Source organism: Apostichopus japonicus, chromosome 14 (genome assembly GCF_037975245.1).
Source record: "Apostichopus japonicus isolate 1M-3 chromosome 14, ASM3797524v1, whole genome shotgun sequence".
Classification (NCBI taxonomy): Eukaryota; Metazoa; Echinodermata; class Holothuroidea; order Aspidochirotida; family Stichopodidae; genus Apostichopus; species Apostichopus japonicus.
The window spans coordinates 21,657,541-21,679,010 of record NC_092574.1 but is presented as its reverse complement, the minus strand read 5'-3'; the positions used below and the strand labels follow the sequence as shown (position 1 = coordinate 21,679,010).

At 36.6% G+C, this 21,470-nt stretch overlaps 2 protein-coding genes across 4 annotated transcripts; one reads left to right on the top strand and one right to left on the bottom strand.

Moving 5' to 3' along the window:
* The first annotated feature begins 127 nt into the window (after positions 1-127).
* Positions 128-15,696, top strand: LOC139979863 (proton-coupled amino acid transporter 1-like). Of its 3 annotated transcripts, none has more exons than XM_071991030.1 (11): positions 128-352; positions 1,618-1,764; positions 2,616-2,706; positions 4,109-4,197; positions 5,168-5,263; positions 6,557-6,641; positions 7,501-7,668; positions 7,847-7,969; positions 8,758-8,924; positions 9,859-10,028; positions 10,743-15,696. In XM_071991030.1, the coding sequence occupies exons 2-11, from the start codon at positions 1,640-1,642 to the stop codon at positions 10,982-10,984; spliced, it is 1,356 nt and encodes a 451-aa protein (XP_071847131.1). In that variant the 5' UTR covers positions 128-352; positions 1,618-1,639; the 3' UTR covers positions 10,985-15,696. The 3 variants fall into 3 exon arrangements, with proteins under 3 accessions (XP_071847131.1, XP_071847133.1, XP_071847132.1); XM_071991032.1 differs by lacking the exon at positions 128-352 and adding an exon at positions 365-600; XM_071991031.1 differs by lacking the exon at positions 128-352 and adding an exon at positions 624-1,007.
* On the bottom strand, positions 14,387-19,169 carry LOC139979864 (uncharacterized). Its single transcript, XM_071991033.1, has one exon. It carries the CDS (start codon positions 18,303-18,305, stop codon positions 17,415-17,417), a length of 891 nt encoding a protein of 296 aa, XP_071847134.1. The 5' UTR covers positions 18,306-19,169; the 3' UTR covers positions 14,387-17,414.
* Between the last annotated feature and the right edge of the window lie 2,301 nt (positions 19,170-21,470).

The following is a 21,470-nucleotide window of genomic DNA, read 5'->3' as shown; positions in this document are numbered from 1 at the left end:
TTTTTAAAGAAAAAAAAAATATTTGTTTTATTTTGTAGCATTGGATAAATCATTTTCAGTAACAGACAATTCTCTTTCAATGTGAAATTAACCATTCGTAAGTTGTAATGACAAATATCATCATTATTTGTTATGGGCTTTCGGATCGGCTTATATTGAAAAGTAGAACTTGACCAAAACTACAGTTATAACTTGCCACCCAAGTTCTATCCCATGTTCAATCTCGTGACAGTGTAATCAGATGACGGACTTGTTAGTGTTACTTAGTGCTACCGTGTCGCGCATTCTCATTCATTCTGTTGTGAAGATTCCCTCCCGGACCTGGATTTCGCAAAAGGTTTATGATACACAGGTTGGGCAAAAATTTAGCAAGTTTTAAGTTTTTCTTTAAGAATTCATGGAATTTTCGATACGATGGCGGTATATTTTCTAGAGGAGGATATCCCAACAGTCTATAGGATGCAGACAGGTTAAAGGCTGAAGTAGTCCATTCATCTAGACATAAGTGGCATTATAGCCTTTATGGGGAAACGTCCCTAACACTAATTACTTGCGAAGGCCTAGTTCAGCGATATCATGACGGAATCGCGTAGCATGAAGGTAGTGTTACCAGAAAATTTGACCCAAATCCAGTGTGAGGCAAAATACAGGATCAGTGTCGCAGAATAAAAATACATAAATAATTTAATGTTATGCATAGTCTCGATTAAACAACTATTCTTTAAGAATGAATAATTTCAGAGGTATTGTTGCCTAATCATTTCTCAAAATGTGCTACCATTTTTTGAGTGTATACTGTGTATTCCATTTGGGCACCCATTGTTCATTTGAAAAGAGGACTTGCACACCCGAACTGAAGCTGATGTTTTATCTCTTGGTTAACCTAAAGCACCAAATGTGCAACTGCAGCAGTCATCCTTTGCAGTTTTCATATATTTAACAAGCTCAGACTGTCTGGTACTACAAGTTTGGTGGCCTAAAGTAAAACAGATCATACATGTTTTCAGGTAACACATTGTTCTTGAACTATGGATTAGTAATATACCATACTGTGGCAAAAAGAAATGCTGCACACATTCCAGTTTTAAAACTGGGATAATTGGGATTTGCCAATTGTCTAAAAATATATTTGCAAGATTAATGTTCCTTTAGGAGCAGCATAAGTTTTATGTATGTGTATATAGTTTTGGTCAACAGTTATTATTGATAAACACAAATGTGATCTTTGAATGAAAAGTGGATCTGGAAGACATTGGGGCATGTAAAGTTAATTTTTCATTCACAATGATGAATTACGTCTTTAATAAATATATTTATTTGAAATTGTAATGAGTTGAAAATCCAGGACAATGAGAAAACTTCCAGCCTCCACCGGGATTTGAACCTGGGCCTCCCACCATATATGCAGACACCCTAACCACTAGGCTATGGACGCTGATTGTATATATTGCCTTACTCTAGGGATCAAACATGATGCCAACCGACTCAAAATCATTTTTGATTCCTAAAGCCAGATCTCGAAAGAGACACTTTAAACAGACTTTGTATATATCTATATTTTTTTTTCTTTTTTTCTTTACTTTTCTTGTCTCTTTTGTTATGAATGGGATATTTAAGATGAGGAAAGAAAATTTCAGAAATGTCATCAAGAGACAGTGACTCTGAGAAGGAACCCCTTGTCCGTCCACCGGCTGGCAATCCTCACCAAGGAGATGGAGACATACAGAATAAAGAGGTTGCAGTTATCGTTGAACATCAATGCACGTAAGTCGCTGCAGTTCCATTTTCCAAAACACAGAGTTTCAAGTCAACTAAACATAATTATAATAATAATGCAATATTTATATAGCACTAAATACTTCCCAGAATGCCCAACAATCTGAAGGGTTCACAAAGACAAAGCTCTCATACTACTACAAACATAAACAAAAGGTGTGACAAGAAAGGAATTTTCCTTATATTTTGAATATAAAGCTATAGAAGTCGAACATGTAGAAGACAAAGGCAGTGAACACCATTATGAATTTTATCTAAAGATCCCCACAGGACTGCAGTGGAGTAGTCGGAAGGCCAACTTTGATTTGATAGATAGAGGCTTCGTAGAGGTTGATGGGAATGCTAGAGGAATCCACTTTACTCCACAGGCATCCTCTGCTGGCATTACAGAAGAAAGCCCTTGTTTATCCTGACCTATAAAGATAAATGTGATACACAATAGTCATACTATATAGTATAGTACTATATATATAAATATCTTAGACGTTTCTGTATTTGGAACTCGGTCTTCGAACCTGAACCATGCCTTGATTAGAAGTGTGGTATGGATGCTAAATAATCCAAGAAAATGGTCCTGTACTTATTTCACACATGTCCCCCTCATCGCCTCTGGGGGCCCCCCCACCATGAGCCTTAAATCCTTCCCTCCGTCCAGTAATTCCCCGTTTTGCCGGGAAAATGAGAGAATTGATTTTGACGACTCTTCTTATTATAATCTTTCAACAATGCTATTGCGAGATGAAACTTTATAATAAGCAAAGGATAGTTACTACAATATGTTAATTTGGCAACATCATTTATCATCTGTTTGATTTTACTTTTTATTTTAATTTACCAAGAAATTTACAATCTTTGATGAACCTTATGAAAGCCAATATTGGAACTGGTCTCCTTGGACTACCGTACGCTGTGCAGCATGCAGGACTACTGGTATGTTTAATGTGTTCAGCTACCTTTCATGATATAAAGTGATGTATAACTTCACAAAGTATGCACATTGATCACTTAAATGCTGCACAATGATAGGACACCACCTATCCCCCCCTTCCTTCCATCCCCTCCCCCCAAACTTTCTGTTTCCCTAATGAAATTTGCTATGAAAAGGGTCAGTCCTCAAAAACAAAGTATTTACCTTACCCAGTGATTTCCAGCCCGGGGAAAAATTACTTTGGTGGTGGAAGGGGTGTGGTGTAGTGAACCAATTTTGGGGTGTAATGGCACTGCTCCTGACAGGAAGTTATTGTAGAAGCTGTAGGTAGATTCATGGTTTCAAGCCTAATTTTAATTTGTTTCTGAACTAAATGTACTATAGCGTACAACTGTCTATGACTACTATGATTACAGGTAATACAATACTACACTACACAGTTAAATAGAATGAGGTGTTTTCAACTGTGTTTATCGACCAGTTTACATAGATCACACTGAGGGAATGATTCACAGGGGAGGAGAGGGCATTTTGGGTAGCGGAACCTCTGTTCTGTTGAAAATCGAAATCTTTGTAAAATCCTCTATGTACCATATAGTCATTCACTGTCTTGTCTCAACTCTATGTAAAAGTGAAAATGAAATTAAGTATCACTTTGATTGCCCCACTGTAAAATTAATTTTACAGTCTGAAGTCTGCTGTTTACAATACTCATTTGGCACACTTGCGATATGAATCAATAACAAAAATTATATAGTCGGGCAGTAAACCTGATCGATGAGTGAGAACAAGAGGTTAAAATTATTAAACAATCATTAATAAGTAAGTAGGACGAGTCGGGGGAAATTTCTGGGGAAATCCAAGGCTGTGTTACCCAATGTTTCTCTAAAGCTCTTTACAGTCAAAGTTTACAAAAATATCTTATGAGCACTGTGCAATTCTTTTCACCCCTCTTCCCAAAATATATATTTATAACAAACTTCATAATTGTATATACTATATATGCAAACCTAAACCCTGACAGCCACTTTGACTAGAAATTTAAAGTGATTTAGATGCCCAACAGCTTCACAACAGTACTACATTGACTGTGAAACAAATGCCAGTAGCCAAATATTTGTCGCTGTACGGACCAGAAGGGAAAAACAATTTTTATTGTTTCTTGGCGTGACAAGCTGTCGTAAAAATTTTGAATTTTCTTTTTCTGTCCGTTTGCAACATGGATGTGTATGTATGCAAAAATGCACAGCTTAGAGAAAACATTAGAAAGGTTTTAACACTACCTATTTACCACTGTCATATAGTTGACTGTATAGAATATATTATAATCATTCTGAAAATAACATTCAATGTTGACCTTCACATATATATTTAAGGTGCTCTTTCTGTCCCTTCCATGTACAGTTAGGACCTCTGAGCCTGATTGCGATGTCCGTTATCTGTATATCCTGCATGTACCAACTCGTCAAAACAGCCAAGCGTCTTTGTCGTCAGTGAGTCAGCCTTCCAGCTCTGGAATTATCCCTTTTCTCCCCCTTTTCATATCTGATATACATTGGCATAGCCAACTATTATATGTTTTGGACTACCAAGAGTTGCTTTTGGAATTAGCCAAACTAGTTGCCTACATCAGATTCAGAACAATTGCTTTTCAATTAAAACCCTCAAATAGGTAACGTGATAAATTTGGTATCACGCCCCATCACTTTGGAGATACCAAAAAAAAAGATAAATAGTGGTAGGCCTATATGATCCACCTGCAGATCTTCCCAACAGTGTTCGTATTGATCATCGGTACATTTTTCGGTTTACAACTAAAAATGACTTTGCCCTGCTACGATTAAATTATCAAACACTACATCTGCATTAAAGGGATAGTCTCATGGTAGACCGCCTACAGTATATGGATAGGAAAAATATTCCACACCGATAGTTGGAAATCTAATCTTTAGTGTCTTGTCTTTAACTCAAAGATATGGTTTGATTGGATGGGACCTATTTTGACATTATTATACACACTTTCCCTGGAGTAAATCACTGTAGGTGTTGATTTGTTCTTGAAACTTGATACAAATGGAAATGTTTTCAGAGTTAGCTGTCAATGTTCATTGTATTTAAAGTTTCAACAACATAATATTGAACACATTGTTTTCAGCAACATCTGATTGAAAGTAGAACATTGTAAAATAAATTTAAAAGTTTACAGAGGATAGCCCAGAGGCATTTAAACCACAAGTGGCACTTTACCCTGCCTGGGTCCCAGAGTTTCCCAAATTATGCAAAGTGTTTGGATTATGTCTGATCACTTGATAATGATTGGTCAGCCTTATATCCTATATTTCTAGTGGATTTCAGTATTGAATAGCGTAGGAAAAGTATTCAAAACCAACTCGAAACAGCCGGTCTATGGAAGTTAAGAGTATCATAGCAACTATGTTTTGGAACCTGTTTCTTCAACTTCAGGCTAGGAAAAGAGAAACTGGACTATGCAGATGTTGCCGGACTATCTATGGATCATGGTGGAATACAGTGTTTCCACGGATACGGATATATCGGCAGGTAAAAATTTATAACTTCTCTTGTTAGTGATTCGGTTAATATTTACAAATTGAAAAAATATTTTGTTTGGTGCAGCAAAGTCAGCCAAAGTAGATGACTTGAAATGGAACCCAATCATTTTCGATTACAATTTTTTTTCTTATAGAAAAATTGATCCTTAATTGGTGATAAGATGTCCCTTTAAAGGTGTTAGTTATGTGAAAAATTAATTTAGTGAACTTTATGGATATTCATTGGAAAAATACATGAATATGTTACTTCTTCCACAAAAGTGTATGAATATTCCACATAAACCTGTCAGTCATTGTGTCAAATCTCAAAAGTAGTGTCCTTAGAAAGCTGCAGGCTCTTGCACCAGGCTGCGTAGCCCCTGCAGCCGCTGCAGCTTTTCTTTCTTGAGACAGCCATGAGGGACTCAAACGTTTGAACGTTATAATAATAATAATAATAATAATAATTTATTTTATAAAGCGTAAAATCCACTAAAGTGCTCTAAAACGCTATGTAACAGTAAAAAAGTATATGACACATAATATGTAGTAAAACTGCAGAATAAAATACAATATAGATGAGTATGAAGAAAAAAAGCAGGCACGTTTGAGTGTGTTGGAGTACTGCACATGAATAGAGTTGAATACACAGTTTATATATTGCAGTAATGCTGTCTAAAAAGGTAGGTTTTCAGCTTTGGCTTGAATGTTGTAAGACTAGAAACAGTTCTGAGTTCAGCTGGCAGCTCATTCCAGAGGCGTGGCCTAGCCACCCAAAATGCTCTGTTCCCATAGCTGTTTGTCTTGGTGATCGGCACCTCCAGACGACTCTGACCAGCAGACCGTAGGGCTCTTGTTGGCTGATAAGGGCGGATGAGATCTTTATATGAAATGACTCTCCTTTTAGCGTGAGGATATTCACCATTGCATGCTGTTAGTTAACGATTGAGTATTGCATCTTTTGGGGTGATTAGGACCGCATTATTTCATCTCTTGTAGTCTTTTCTGGAGTATAATGCCCTCATGTGATGCAAAGCCTTTGTACAATTGGTTATCGTGGTTTATCTTTCAGTGACCATTTAGAAGGAAGCTCTGGAAAATGCAGATGCAATATATTTAATTTGTTACTTACCTCTCTGTACCCTCTGTTAACCTAAATGTAACTGCGCATTCTGACTTTTGCAGACGGGTAGTTTCTGAAAGTCTACAAACACCCAACTCTTCTGATTCTCACCATGGTGTCCACGTAAATAATATCTTAGACTTACGTTTGTGTGTTTTTTTTTGTTTTTTTTCCTTCCAGATTTGTAGTCAACACATTCCTTATGATCACTCAGCTTGGTTTCTGTTGCATCTATTTCATATTTATGGCTGAGAATATACAACAGGTGAGTCACGCCGGTTACTACACCTGCATCTGTTTAGCAAGAATGGTTACCACGGCATTTGTTGAGCCACACTGGTTGTTATAGCAGCGTATGCTGAGAAAGAGTGGTTGCCATAGCGGGTACTTGTTTAGCTAGACTGGTTGTTATGGCAACTTCAGTTGAGCAAGAATGGTTGCCATAGCAGTGTATGTTGAATAAAACTGGTTGCTCCAATAGCATATGTTTGCATAAGACAGGTTCCTACAAGATCTCATATCGAGTGAGATTGCTACACGCACATTTGTTGAGCACCAGTGGTTGCCACAGTGGATGTGTTGAGCCAGACTGATTGCTACACCTGTATATGTTGAGCCTGAGTTCCAATGATTGTGTTATATAAGGGAACTCTTGGTAAATGATAAAAAATGAGGAATTAATATTGAAAAAGCATGCCAGAGTTGAGGAATGTTAAACTAATGCATATGTGTCATTGACTTGAGCAATATCAACTCAGGGTGGTCAAAAAGTCGTGTCTTCAGTTTAATGAAAAGCAAATCCCAAGATTTGTACCCTCCTCTCTGTTGCCATGGAAACCTCTCATGCCGTTGCTATGTAATGTGAGTTGCGTTCAAATTGCTCACACCAGCAGTCATTCCGCTTACGATTTACAAAGTAGGTTTAAGTAGTGTGTATTGCTTTGATTTGGCAAAGTTGTTTGTTTGGAGGATGTTAGGGGGGTGGGGGGGGTGGGGTAATGTAAGGTATTTTTACATCATGTTTGAGACCTCTCATTTAGGTCTTCAAGTACAGTTTGGTCAAGTTTCTAAGCAAGCTTTTAAGGCAACCATTAACAGAAATCAATTTTTTGTGTTCTTCCTAGATTTACCAAGAATATTACACACATGGCGTTCCAGACACAAAAATTTTCATTCTGATGTTGTTCGTTCCAGTCATGCTCATCTGTTTTATAAAAAACCTTGATGAGTTGGCACCGTTATCTATACTTGCCATCGCCCTGACTATCGTAGGAATTTTCATTATTTATGGGGTAAGTACTCCTGTGTTTTTCTCTTGAAATAAAAAATAACAAAACATACTATCCAAAATGTGGTTTTCACATAGTGATGTAGATAGAGTGTGTGCACAATGGGCTTGTGTGTTTGTTTTATTAAGTTGAAGTTCTATGAAATGTTAATCTTTTATTGCTATTGTTTTACCCATTACAGTTCTTTATAGTGAAGCTTATACACAAAGACCCTCGAACCTACGTCCTGGTTCAAACTAATCTGACGACCAACTATCCATATTTCTTTGGATCTGCCATCTATGCGTTTGAAGGGATTGGAGTTGTAAGTAAATAAAATCATAATGTATTCTTTTTTCTTGTTTAAAAGAAATTAATCTTGTCTAACAGTTATTTCAAATAATATAATTTTGCCTCTGCAAGGTATTCCAGAATACTGAGGGTTGAATGAGACAATTTAAATGAGAATTATGGTTTCATCTTTAACAAACGGAGTAAAAACTTTCGCTTTTTTTGGTTGTCTTTTTTTGAGGGGTCGGGTTGGAGGGTCTTGTGCCCTACCAATGTAGCTAGCCAATCTTTAGTTGGTTGTGATGCCTTATAACCACCTGTTAGTTGGAGAGGGGAAAGAGAGGGGAAAGAGAGGGGGGATTGGTGTCAGTCAGAAACCAGAGTAACTTCCAGACCGTGGTTCATACAAGCAATCACATCCGAGTGTAATTCAATGCAACATGTGAAGTGGCAGGGAATGGATTTCTGACTAAAATGTGACGTTGAATTTCATTTATGATTCCCAAGTCAGAATTTTCTGTTCTTGATTTCATTTGGTATTTCACTTATTCTTATTTTATCTTTTGTTTGTGAAGAATTAATTCCAATTGTTTATTTTTAATCATCAAGATTATAAATCTAGAACAGAAATCCAGATAGTGCAGGGATGTCTCAAGATTATTGGTTTCTGTCTAAAATTCAGATTTTTTTTTTTTTTTTTTACATAAAAGACCTAACATACAACTCTCTCTTTAAATAATTTTTGTGATTTTCTAATTATGATTTGTGCTATAAACTAGTAGTAACTTGTGTGTTATTAAATATGCCTTTGGTTCATCATAGATCCTTCCACTGGAGATCAAAATGAAGTCTCCGGACGATTTTACATTTGTTCTCATACTTGGTATGGTCCTGGTAACCATGCTCTACACGTCCATGGGATTCCTCGGTTATTTCACTTTTGGTAATGCCGTTGCAGAAACGATCACGTTGGCCCTTCCAGATGGACTGTAAGTCTTCTTTGTTAACTGTCTTAACTTCTCCAATTTTTTGTTTTTAATGAACAAGCAAAGTAGTGTATAACTACAAAAAGGTTTTTTTTTTTTTTTGGCGAAATTCATTCCTTACGTTATGTCTTTTTTTCCTTTTTTTTGTGAATGATAATGAATGTTTTATCAGAAGTTGCTTTCCATGCTTCTGTTTAGCACCTCGCAGAAAATAGTTAGGTAGGGATCATCATAGACTAACGCCTGACTTGTTGGCCCCCAATTTTCATCTACATCACCTTGGCAACCCTCCAGCGGCGGATGTTGCGGCCTGGGGGAGGGGTCTACGGGAAGACGTTATTCCCCACCAAATTGAGAAATTTTTATATGATAATTATGACAGAAGATGGTTTTAGATTTTGCACCTTGTGAAGAAATTTTATTTCTAGGTTTTTTTCCAATTTTTGTTCTCCATAATAATAGATATCGAGGTTAGGAAAAATTTGAAGACCTTTTTAATATAATAGTCGCTAAATGTGAAGAGGGATGTACCTCATATTTTTTTTATACTATGCACATTTTCAATCACTTTCTTATGAAGTCATGTTTGTTCCAGTAGAGGTCCAAGGACACTTGAAATTACGAAAGGGTCAAACGTGTGAAAAAAATGTGATGTGTATATAGCCACAAATTCTTGGTTTATATAACCACACCATCATTTAATGTACATGTCCACACCACTTGATCAAATCCTATTAAACTATAGTTAAATATTTAAGTCAGAGGGCCCAATATTTCTTTCCTAACAGGATCTTCAGAGGCCAGTAACCTTCCGAAGAAGGTCGTGCTAAGATGGAAACGTCAGTCGCCCTCACTTATACATAATTACCTACATATAGGCTTGGTTTGCAATAGATAAGCCGTTTGTTTAACAGTTTTTTTTTAAATATTTGAACAGATTCTATGAGGTAGTGAAGCTCATGTTTGTGGCAGCCATATTTGTCACCTATGCAGTACAGTTTTATGTGCCAGCCTACCTCATTTGGCCGTTCTTAAAGAAAAGACTGCCGGAGCGATACCATGATGTCGGAAATTACGTTTTCCGGGCTAGCCTGGTGTTCTTAACGCGTAAGTTGCACTGTGCCTAGTTATATCACTTATCCTTCATGGTAGTAAGGGTGTCGGGCGTTTCATTGAATGTTGAACATATTTCAATGTAACATTCAATAATCTGTTTCTGTGGTTTCTTTCTTTGCTGCAATTGTTGCCCATTTATGACATTCCATTAACACCTTCTTTGTAAATGTTCATTAAGGATCCTTTGTTTAAACTCAAGATAGTTTACGTCTTGCCATTATAACGTCCAATCTAAAAAGTCGTAGGGAATTTTAACTGTTTGTATTGACCTTTTGACCTAAATTTTAAAGTGTTGAAAACAGCTTGTTGGGCCTTGTGGTGTATCATAATCGGATTTCCTTTATATTTTCACAATTGAATTGTTTACAAATATATAAATTTTGATAAAAAACAAGCTACAATTTGGACAATTATGAGCACGCTTGCGTGTGCATTTTTCCGTAGTCGTCACTTGGTTTCCTATGCATTGCTAATTTGATACTGATTTGTATGTTTACAAATACTTGCCTCCCTGGGCACCACCTTCAAAATATCCCAATTTTCTCCCATTTCTTCTCTATTTCTGTTCCTAATGAGGGGTGAAGGGGGGGGGGGCCTTGGGGAAGATCATACTCATATCTACTCCTCAAGAAATAAATAAATGAAAAGAAAATATTAATATTAATATTTAATTCCTGACATTTCTCTTTTTCTCTTTCTTTTCAGTGGTCCTAGCTGTCAGCATCCCACAGTTGGCCAACGTCATCACATTAATCGGAGCTTTCTCCAGCAGCGCCCTCGCTATCATATTACCGCCCCTCTTTGAAGAAATTGTTCGTTGTCGAGACGGTTACAGAGGATGGCACGTGATTCGCCTCGTCAAAAACATCGTGATATTCACAATAGGCTTCGTTGGGATGGGGCTGGGTACATTTGTAGCTATCCAAAATATCGTCAACGATTACTAAAAGGGACCATAGACAAAAGCTTTGAGAATTTCATGAAAATATTTTGCAGTTGTACTTACAGGATGGCTCATAATGTATGGTTTTGTTTCAGGTCTGTGAAAGCTTACTTCACATTAATGTGTTTTACTATCAAACTAAATACTCCATTATTTAACTCACCCTTGAGGGTGTGTTTTGTGAGCTGTAGTGCGATATGCTTGCCAAATATTTACTTCAATAATTTTCCGTCAACTTTGTTGCCTTTTCTTTTTCTTGACACTCGACCAAAATTGTGACCATTGAAAAGGATGATAAATTTCGTAATGGGGATCTTCAACATTTCCACCAAGGGTTCTGTTATATCAGCCCTAATGTACAGTTTTTATATGATCACCAAAAATTTTGTATATCTCACTCAGTCCATGTGAGAGAGTTGTGAAAATATGTTTCAAAAATGTATCCTCTTCATTAATTATGGATGAAGTATAATTATGAATGAATGGTTACATATACCAATAGTGATCTTGAAAGTAGGAATTTGCAGACTGTGAAAGTCCAATATATTTCAGAGGCTTTGATACAATGAAATTGTATATATATACCACTAGTGATCAACTAGGATTCCCATTTATGACTTCAGTATAGTTTAGGAGACGTGTGTAAAGCTGCCAAACAAACAAACAGCATTTTGTTGGTAAAACATACTACTTAAGGAGTGGTAGAAACCATATGTTAGCTTGAATATGTCACACTTTGTGTGCATTAGGGAATGTGCAGTCAGTTGGCCCAGGAAGTGTCTGCAGATATTCTTCATTTAAAGGAATTTTTAGTGATTTCAGAGACTGCGGCCTGTCAAGTTTTGCGGAACTAGATAGGACTGATATGAATCAATCAATCAATCAGAAAACATTTACATAGTGCCAATATCAACGACAGTTGTTCAAAGGTCTTAAGAGACAGTTACATGAAATGAATTGCAGTACACTTTTTCAAACAGATAACAGTTTAGCACTTTCATGAACATTGCCCTCAGTTGATTTAGGGATGGCTGGAGATCCCTATTGGTCAATTCCTTAAGTAATTAAAATTAACTTAATATACTATCTGCATGTCCAAAAACATGAGTATGAGTACAAGTTAACTTACCATTGGCATGAATATGACTACTAGGCTGTAAGTACAACGACATGAGTACAATTTAACTTCCCATTGGTATGACTACAAATATGAGTACAAAGCTGTAAGTACAACAACCTCAATACAAGTCAATTTCCCATTGGTATGCTTACAAATATGAGTACAAAGCTATAAGCAGGAGTACAACAACATAAGTACAAGTTAATTTCCCATTGGTATGACTACAAATATGAGTACAAAGCTACAAGCAGGAGTACAACAACATGAATACAAGTCAATTTCCCATTGGTATGACTACAAATATGAGTACAAAGCTACAAGCAGGAGTACAACAACATGAGTACAAGTTAACTTCCCATTGGTATGACTACAAATATGAGTACAAAGCTACAAGCAGGAGTACAACAACATGAATACAAGTCAATTTCCCATTGGTATGACTACAAATATGAGTACAAAGCTACAAGCAGGAGTACAACAACATGAATACAAGTTAACTTCCCATTGGTATGACTACAAATATGAGTACAAAGCTACAAGCAGGAGTACAAATACTGAGTCATGCACTAGAACACATACTAGATTTACAGAATGCCTCAAGTACGAGATCCAGTCCATGAGAGTGCCTACAAGTAAAGGCAACTATGCTAGTATGCAAGTGTGACTAGTATGTCTAGAAGTATAGCAATGAATTAATAAAGATAATTGAAGGCAAGGACCAAATTTACAAAATTTATGTTACAGGGAGGCTGACTTCTTATGTCATCCTGGGGAAGGGGTGTAAGGTCTCCTGGCCCATGCACAGATGCTATGTTTATGCAAATTTTGAAACGATAAAGAATTTTCTGCTTTTTATATATTGATCCTATATATTGATGTACTGTACACTAGGACTTTTTTGTGTACATTTTGTCTTTCAGTGGTGGCTGAGCACCCCTTGTATTTAATTGGGGTTGTAGGGGGGGGGGTGGTATGTGTGGTGTCACACCTGGTGGAGGGTCACTTCCATATTAAGACCAAACCAAAGATGAGTCAGTGGATTTTGATATCTATGTTATACTATTGATAATTGCTATATGAGTAAAGGTAGGTCTGTTTTGTTGGATGCACCCTTGAATTGAAGACATCCTCAATGACAAAAACAGAATAGTGATTTGATTATTGCTTGGGTTACAATTTTATCTTGTAATCGTTTGATTGAAAACTGATGTTATATCAGGTAGTAGTAGGTAAGTCTGATAAAATTGTTGGGAAAATTTCAAACAAACCCATTAAACTGCTTAAAAATGTAAAAATTATTTTTGATTTCACAGCAACCAAAGAGATACAGAGTGTGCTTAGCTTTCTATACTACTTCCAAAGAAAAAAAAGCAATATCCCTTTGTTCTACAAGGTTGTATCAGCAGCTGACAAAGATAATAAAAAATATAATAAAACAGATATTTTTATTTTTATTAAAGTTTTGCAAGAGAGAAGCTATGTGGCATTAAAGTAGATTTGATGCTATAAATATATCTTAACATTTAGGGATGTAACTAGAGAACGTAGAAATATGGAATATATAGATAATAATCTGAAATATATATTATCTTTTATGCTTAGTTTAAACAGGGTTCTTTTCTTGTATAGTAAGCTGTAGTTACAATATGCCCTTCACCCTTCAGTATTGTTCATCACATTAACAAACTTTTGTTTACACAGAAATCAGTCCTTCACATTGTAATTGAAAGCAATTTCCAAGAACATTTTCCACTTTCAGACAATATGTCAGATTCATTTTAGGTGATGTAGTCTCGACCTGAAGTCGACTCATTATTACAGGACTGTTGTCAGCCATTAATCATTAAATGAATATTTTCCGTGGCTGAAGTTTACTGTTCATTCAAAATTGCTGGTATTTTTTTTTACTTTTTCAATTTTTTGTTTTTGTTTTTGGCCTCCTGTCAGGTCAAATCAAACCACATCCACATAGCACTTTGTGTCATGAAGATGTAAAATTCCTGCAAAGTTATATTTTTTATGAATGCATATGGCAACAACAGAGTGAATGATGTTATCGAGGCAATGGAGCTGAAGTTGAACATGTTGTTTGGGACACAGCCCAGCTGTTTGCTACGGGGACTTAATAGGGACAAAGGAGAGGGAAAAAAATTGAGACCAGAGTCGAAATTTTGACTTAAAATGTCAAAAGTTTGAGATAAAAAGTCAAAATTTTGAGATTTGTGGACACTTATTTTTTTCCTTTGTCCCTATTAAGGCACCTTAGTTTGCTAAGAATTTTTTTACAGGGGGGGGGGAGGAATTGGGTTGTCTTTGCAAGTCAAATCTATTGAGTAACTGATAAAATGTGCCAATCTTTGCCAGACAAAAACCATAAAAACATGAAACTTGGAGATGATTTGATCGTCATTCCATGATGAAGGTGCTCACACAATGCTGTCTTCAATAGTGGTGCAAAAGGGGAGTTGGGGGATGCTGGGGTGGTCCATCTGGCCGTTATGACTGCACCATAGCCACCTTATCCCAAAGAATGAGGGGTGGGGGTGGGCATGCATTTCCAATTATAACATTCTTCTTCAAAAGAAAGTTGTCCAAAATTTATCCACTTGAACTATCTGCTCTTTGTTTTTCAAGTGATTTTCTAAAAGTGCATAGCACTTATTTTCATCGTTTCTTGCTAAAATGCAGACCACTCTCAAACTTATCCAATCTGTTAACTTTGGTAAAAATGTGCCAATGTTGTTTTTGCCATTCTTAAATGACCAAAACATTTGAAACTCAAATCTATTGAGTAACTGTGATTAATTTTACTAATCTCTTGCCTGACTCTAATATAAAAACATTTATTCCTTGGAGATTACATGAATGGCGTTCCATATTAAAATTGTTTGCAAAAGAAACAGTCTGCGATGCTGGTGATCTTCTGTGGAAGAAGCATTAGGAGAAATATGTCAATGTTCTGATTTTCATGACTTTTTCCCCAACAAAAACGAGGGTGTTTTTTTTGTATTTGTCTTGATCTGTCATTGCAAGTTATGACATTCTTCTGCAAGAAGAAAATATGAAAACTTATCCTTTCTTTTTCATTTTTTTTTTTGAATTATCAAATAATTCAATAATTTTTCTATGAGAGCATAGTACTTATTTCCATTGTTTCTTACTTAATATGTAATGTGCAAAGTAAACTTAATAGCTGAGGTTAACAGGAAGTCTATCAAAGTCATGTTCTTCATTTTGATATTAAAATGCAAGATGCTTTGACTTCATATGAGTATAATAATATATTGACCCAGCCGCAGGTTGTCTATCATGTCGATGAGGAGGGGGTGGGGACGGAAGGAGGGGTGTGGAGAAGGCATAAAGGAGCTTCCTGACAAAGTACCTCTAAACCAAACGCTCATAATGTACCGTGCACTTCTACTGTGATCTCCATTATACCAAAAGTCTTTGCAATACTCCACCTCACCCCCCCCCTCTCCTCACCATTTTTTTGAGGGGGGATTGGCTAAGCCATTGTATGGGGAAATGTATATTACAAGAAATGTCAATAGTTTAATATAGAAAGTATTAAAATACTAACTGGATGCAACAACTCACTACTATGTAACTCTTTGAACTTATTTGTATTACACTATATATATATATATAATATATATAGATATTATATATATATAAATATATATATATATATATAAATATATATATATATATGTATATATATATATATATAATATGTATATATTGATACCCCATGAGTCTTACAACACAATGTTCCACGCATTTCCCTATACTACGGCAGAAGTTTAGATCTTTAATATATCTTATAGGGTTGAATATTATGAAGATCTTCCAACATGCCTCCCACAAAAAGTGTATTTCCATCCCCAAAATGTAGGGAGATTAAACGCAAAACTAGGGAAGATTCGGTAACTTTTTACTGTGTCAAAAATCTAAATGGGTTTTTTTTTTTTTGGGGGGGGGGGGGGGTAAAAAGAACCCAACGTTAACAATAGAAACGAAAATAACTTAACTTTGTGAAAAAATGCTTTTAAAGAAAAACAGTTGTGGTTTGAATCCTGACGTTGGTCCTGTAGAATACAATGGCATCAGCATTTCATACAATTATTTCCGTGGACTGTTTCTCCACGTTTCCAACACCGGTAAAACAATGCCTGGAGACATTATTAAAGAATAATAATAATAATATAAAGGTTCATAATACGCTTTCTTCCACTCTGCTGACTGGTGCTCGAGGCGCACAAAGAAATATGAAGAACCAACATAGAAACACAAATAAAACTCTTATAGAAATTAAGAAATGTTATCAAAATCCCTAGCTATAAGTTTTTTCTTAAATGTACTGATATTTGGGGCCAACTTGCATGGTTTCAAGAGGTAATTTATTCCAAAATTCATGGTTTCGCAAAAATGACAGAACCCCCCACCCTCCCCCACCCCACAAATACACTCGATATTTTTTGTCAGCCAAACTTAGGAGGGACAAATCATGAAGTCTTAAGGTTATGAGTATAAGGTTATACTGGACAAGGAAATTGGCAATGTATAGAGTGAGAATCCAGGTAAAGTCGGTTGGCAAGTCTGTTAATGGGTTATACAAGTTCCCTAAAATAAAATAAAAAACAAAGGCTACACTAATAAATCATACATGGATCTATGGGATACAAAAACAAATGCTACGTCCTATAATATACCGGTTTACTATTATAGTATAAAATATAATGACACTTATATGCAAAAAAAGTTATTTATTAAAATGATAGATTTACGACCTGGCAATGAAATTATGCACGAGTGGACAGCAAAGTGTATAGCTACAGTTATGATTTCGAGTTGTTGCACGGGGTAAGCATGCATGTACACCCGGAACCTACAGTGCTCATGTGACAAATTGTTACAAAGATTAAATGAACTGCAGAATGGACACCATCTAGACGAAGCCTTAATATCTGAAAGATTTGAAGGTGTAGGCTACACAAATCAGCGCCCCTGCCCCCCCCCCCCCCCCTCTTGAGACGCCGCCATTAGCAATGAGTTCTTATATCACGTTTAAAGACTTTAACTCTTAGTGAAGGCATAATGACTTAATTTAAATGTCTCTGGTTGGTATATGAGAATACTTTTTTTTTCAGCGTGAGAGACATTTCTTTATATGCATAACTGTATATGTATATATCGTACTATGACACCCGTGCAGGCTAATGGCATGACTGGCCGCCTACATTTAAACTTTAAAGACGAATCATCTAAGAAATTTCAGATATGAACTAGGTCTAAACATCTGAAAGATTGTAATCTATTTCCAGTAATTATTGTGAGAGAAAAAGCCAGGAACATCAGCTTGTTTCAACACTGAGTTAAATTTTCTTCTCTTTTCTGACATACTTCCTCTGTTTAGCTCCTCATTAGAATCTAAATCTGAAATATAATCTTCCATTTCTAGCTTTTGCGGTATCTCTAGTTGGTCACCCCATTTCTTCAATTCGCGTTTGCTCGGCAATTCTTTTTTCCCTTCTAACTTCAAATTTAGTGGTGCTATCTTGTTTTCGTATTTTCCGACCAAATCATATTTTGCCGTATGGATAACTTGTTTTTCTCGAATTTTTCCTGAAGTGCTGGGTGAAATAGTCTGATCCATACGTTCGAAAGTGTCATTTTTGTTATTGGCTCGCCAATAACTGTTACTATTCATCCAATTTGGAACGTTGGTTGCCTTGACAACCCGATTGTACATCGGTTCTCCTGTAACACCGTCCACCTCTTCCAATTCGATCATTTCCCGCCATTTTCCGAGTTCTCTCTCTCTGGGAACGACCTTACCATTAAGGAGGAGTGGTTCCTGAATCCTCTTACTGCGATGCTCTGTCGGTATACATTGAACTTGAAGATCATAAAATTCCTTGACCTTTTGTCGATCTTCTTTAGGAAATTTGGCAATTACTTCATCGGTGTTATCGAGTAACGGTTCGTCATTCACTCGGAGTATCGGTTTCTCTCCGTGTGACTTGTTAGTAGGGCGGGGTCTTGGTGTAGGTAAACTCCCTATCCAAGAGGGACGATACTCCTTTGTTCCGTAAACTCGCTGCCATGCACGATCGAACGACTGGGTATTGAGACTACGATTCGTAGTTTCATTGAGTTTGTCTCTCGCTTCCAGAGCAGCGTCGTTCGGCTTTAGATGTTGCATCTTGATATTGCGTTCTCATACAAATAAACGAAATATTAATAAAATATATAGTAGAATAAATATAAGATATTTACATAGATTTGATATAGATATTGTTGCTAAACAGAGGTTATTTTGTGACGTTCAATTCCCGAAGTCTTCTGTTTAAGTTTCACTTCGTTTGCAGGAGCTGCTCCTCTTAGGCGATCAATGTTCATGTGAATAAAACAAAGAACAAATATTGTCGTCACACCACGTCCGATATGAGAAAACTTATAGTATCGGCTCCATGTAAAATACTAGCTTTAAGTTTTCCAGACGTTTCTTCCATAAATTATTCAATTGCAACGGTTTTCAATCGTTTTCAGGGTGCACAACGAATCTGGAAAAGCAGATCACTTGAAACAATTCATCAAACAATAAAAACTGAAGGGAAAAAAATAGAAATGTGTTCTTATCTAATACATCCAAGTTTGGAAGACAGTCTATAGATAACGTCGAAATTTCCTCGTTCCAGACGATTATCATCCTATAGAGAAGATGCCAAAACTCACGCAATTTTTTTGGTGTTGCTTATCTCGTGAACAAAACTCCTAAAATGTCTTGAATTAACTATGCCGTGATCCAATACTTTACTTTCACAAATGAGCAAAAAGTGTAAATTAATTTAGTCAATAAAATCCAATTTGTGAAAACAAATTTACGCAGATAGTTTTCTTCAAAATGCAAAATATAGTTCCTGTGATAGTTTCTCATCCTCGTTAGTGTTACTTCACTGATGATACTATGCCATCTGAAGAGACAGGTAATATTTCCCACGTTCTCATTCCTCAATCTTGTCCCATACTCTCTTTCCAAAGATGCACAAAACCCAAAGCTTTTTTTACAACATCTCCATCTCATCAGGTTTATCTCAGTTGTGTTTTTTTTTTTTTTCGTGCAAATATCTCTTAGAATAATTATAATAACTTTCTCTGCGTTGTTGTACGTTTCCAAGTAACGATTAATTTGCTGTCTCTGGTCTGTTTACTTTGTCGCCAAAAATTCCCTTTATCCCGGATGTGTCTTCGATACCACTAATTGGAATTACTATGTTCCCTGTTACAGAGCAACGGTATCCCGCTAATATAAAAAACAAACAGAGATTTTACATTTTAAATTTTAAAACTGCCGTGGTGTGATCAATACAGGGAGAGTCCATTCACGGTGTATTGACCTAGTCTTTTTTTTCTTCTTTTTTTTGGAAATTCGCAAAATTGACCACTAGAATATATATGAGAAATTCAAATATTCTTATGTTTATATAAGGTGGCGTCTTCTTTTTTTTTGAAGAGAAACAGGGGCGGATGCAGCATTTTAAATAGGATGAGGTCGTTAAAGTCGACTCCAATGTAAGGGATTTCCCCCTTTTCTTCCCCCCTAATTTTGCCTCGGATATGTAGTATAAACAGGTGCGATGTTGGTACTTCAAAATGGCCCCCCCCCTCCCCTGTCCCGTTCACTGTCTGCTTGCACTCCACTCTACGTCAAACTTGACTGATTTTTTCAGGTTGCGGAATGCACCACACCCCTCCACCTCCCCTCCCCCTTCCCTCTCATAGTAACGAGCATATAAAGCTGTACATTACAAGCAATGTTGTTTTTGTGAGTTACACTGGTAGGGTAGTAATGAAAATATTGTTTACATCTTTCCCACAGTAACAGAAATGTTATCAATGAAAGTGTTTCTGCCAATATTGTCCATGAGGTAGCTCTATAAAGTTACACAGATCATGTCAGATTGACGGGAAATAAATTAATTTTAATTAGGTTTTGTTCCATTTTCTATAGTTTATACAACCAATGGAAGTTTTCAGGGGACATAAAGCTACACACCTCCCTCCACCAAGGTAGGCCTATATACAACTGTTCTTTATATAAGTGTGTGAAAGACGGATGGGGGGGGGGGTGGGGGACTGTCGGTGTGGTGGGGGATCTGTGCGGATAAGAATTCGAGCACCATTGTTGATTATTACATAAGATAACTTTTTTCAACAAAATCTGGAAGTAGGGTGGAGAGAGGTATTGGGAGTAGTGTAGGGAGTGGGATCAAGCGCTTGGGTGGGGTTGGGAGTCCGTGGGGGAGAGGGTAGGATTGGAGTTTGTCGGGTCTTTTGGTGGTGGGTGATATATATTATGTCTCTCAAATGATATACATAGATCAAGACGGACGCCATTGAAGCCATCAATCCAGGTCCCCTCAGTCCCCTCAACCCTCACGAGTAACGCCTACGCCCACACCTCCCCTCCCTTTTCGCGACTCTACTGTAGTTTTTGAATAACGACGTTGAAATAAGGTGATTATAATTCTTCAGATAAATATGATGTTACCCCCAAAAATAAAATATAAAAAATGTCGAGAAGCGTTTCACATTGAAAGGAGCTTAGCAACCTTCAACTGGTCACGATGGCTTATGAGTGCTGTCAGTAGTAAAATAGTCAACTTACATGATAAATCATAGCGGGAAAAGATATTGATTTCATTTTGTTGAATCCATTTATTATATGTTTGACTCGGTTTCAGTCGAATAAATTTAATGAACATGTCACTGTCACTCGGAAACAGCAGTTGAATTTTGTAATATTTTTGGTATCAAAAACAGTTGATTTTAAAAGGAAATGAAAATCACTTCATAACTATGTACATATATGTCATCCTTTTCTCGTGGAGTATCTATCAAGGGTGCTCAACTTAAAGACATATATATGGCTCAATTCCTCACTGTTCCAGTGCCATTTATCAAGGGCGTTTACTTTATATAGTAACACTAACACTTATATCTTTCCTGTTGTTTCAGATGTTTTTCAAGGGCGCACACTTGAAGCAAACCATGTGCCCGTTCCTTTGTTTTTCGAGTGTTTATCAAGGGTGCTCAACTTAAAGCAATATATATGACTTACTTTAAAATTCAATGAACGAGTATGAGTGTCGAGTGCGAGTGGTCGACGCAACTCGACTCTGTGATTGAAAAGTTCACGCCCCGCCCACGATATAATATACAAGTTTGTCTGTCACTCAAATAGACGATCTGTGAGCATCCATCTCTGAGAGGACTGTCTCTGGGCATCCATCTCTGAGTGAACGATCTCTGAATGGACGATTTCCGAATCACGACTATTTATCAGTGGCGCCTGTTTCTAAGTCAA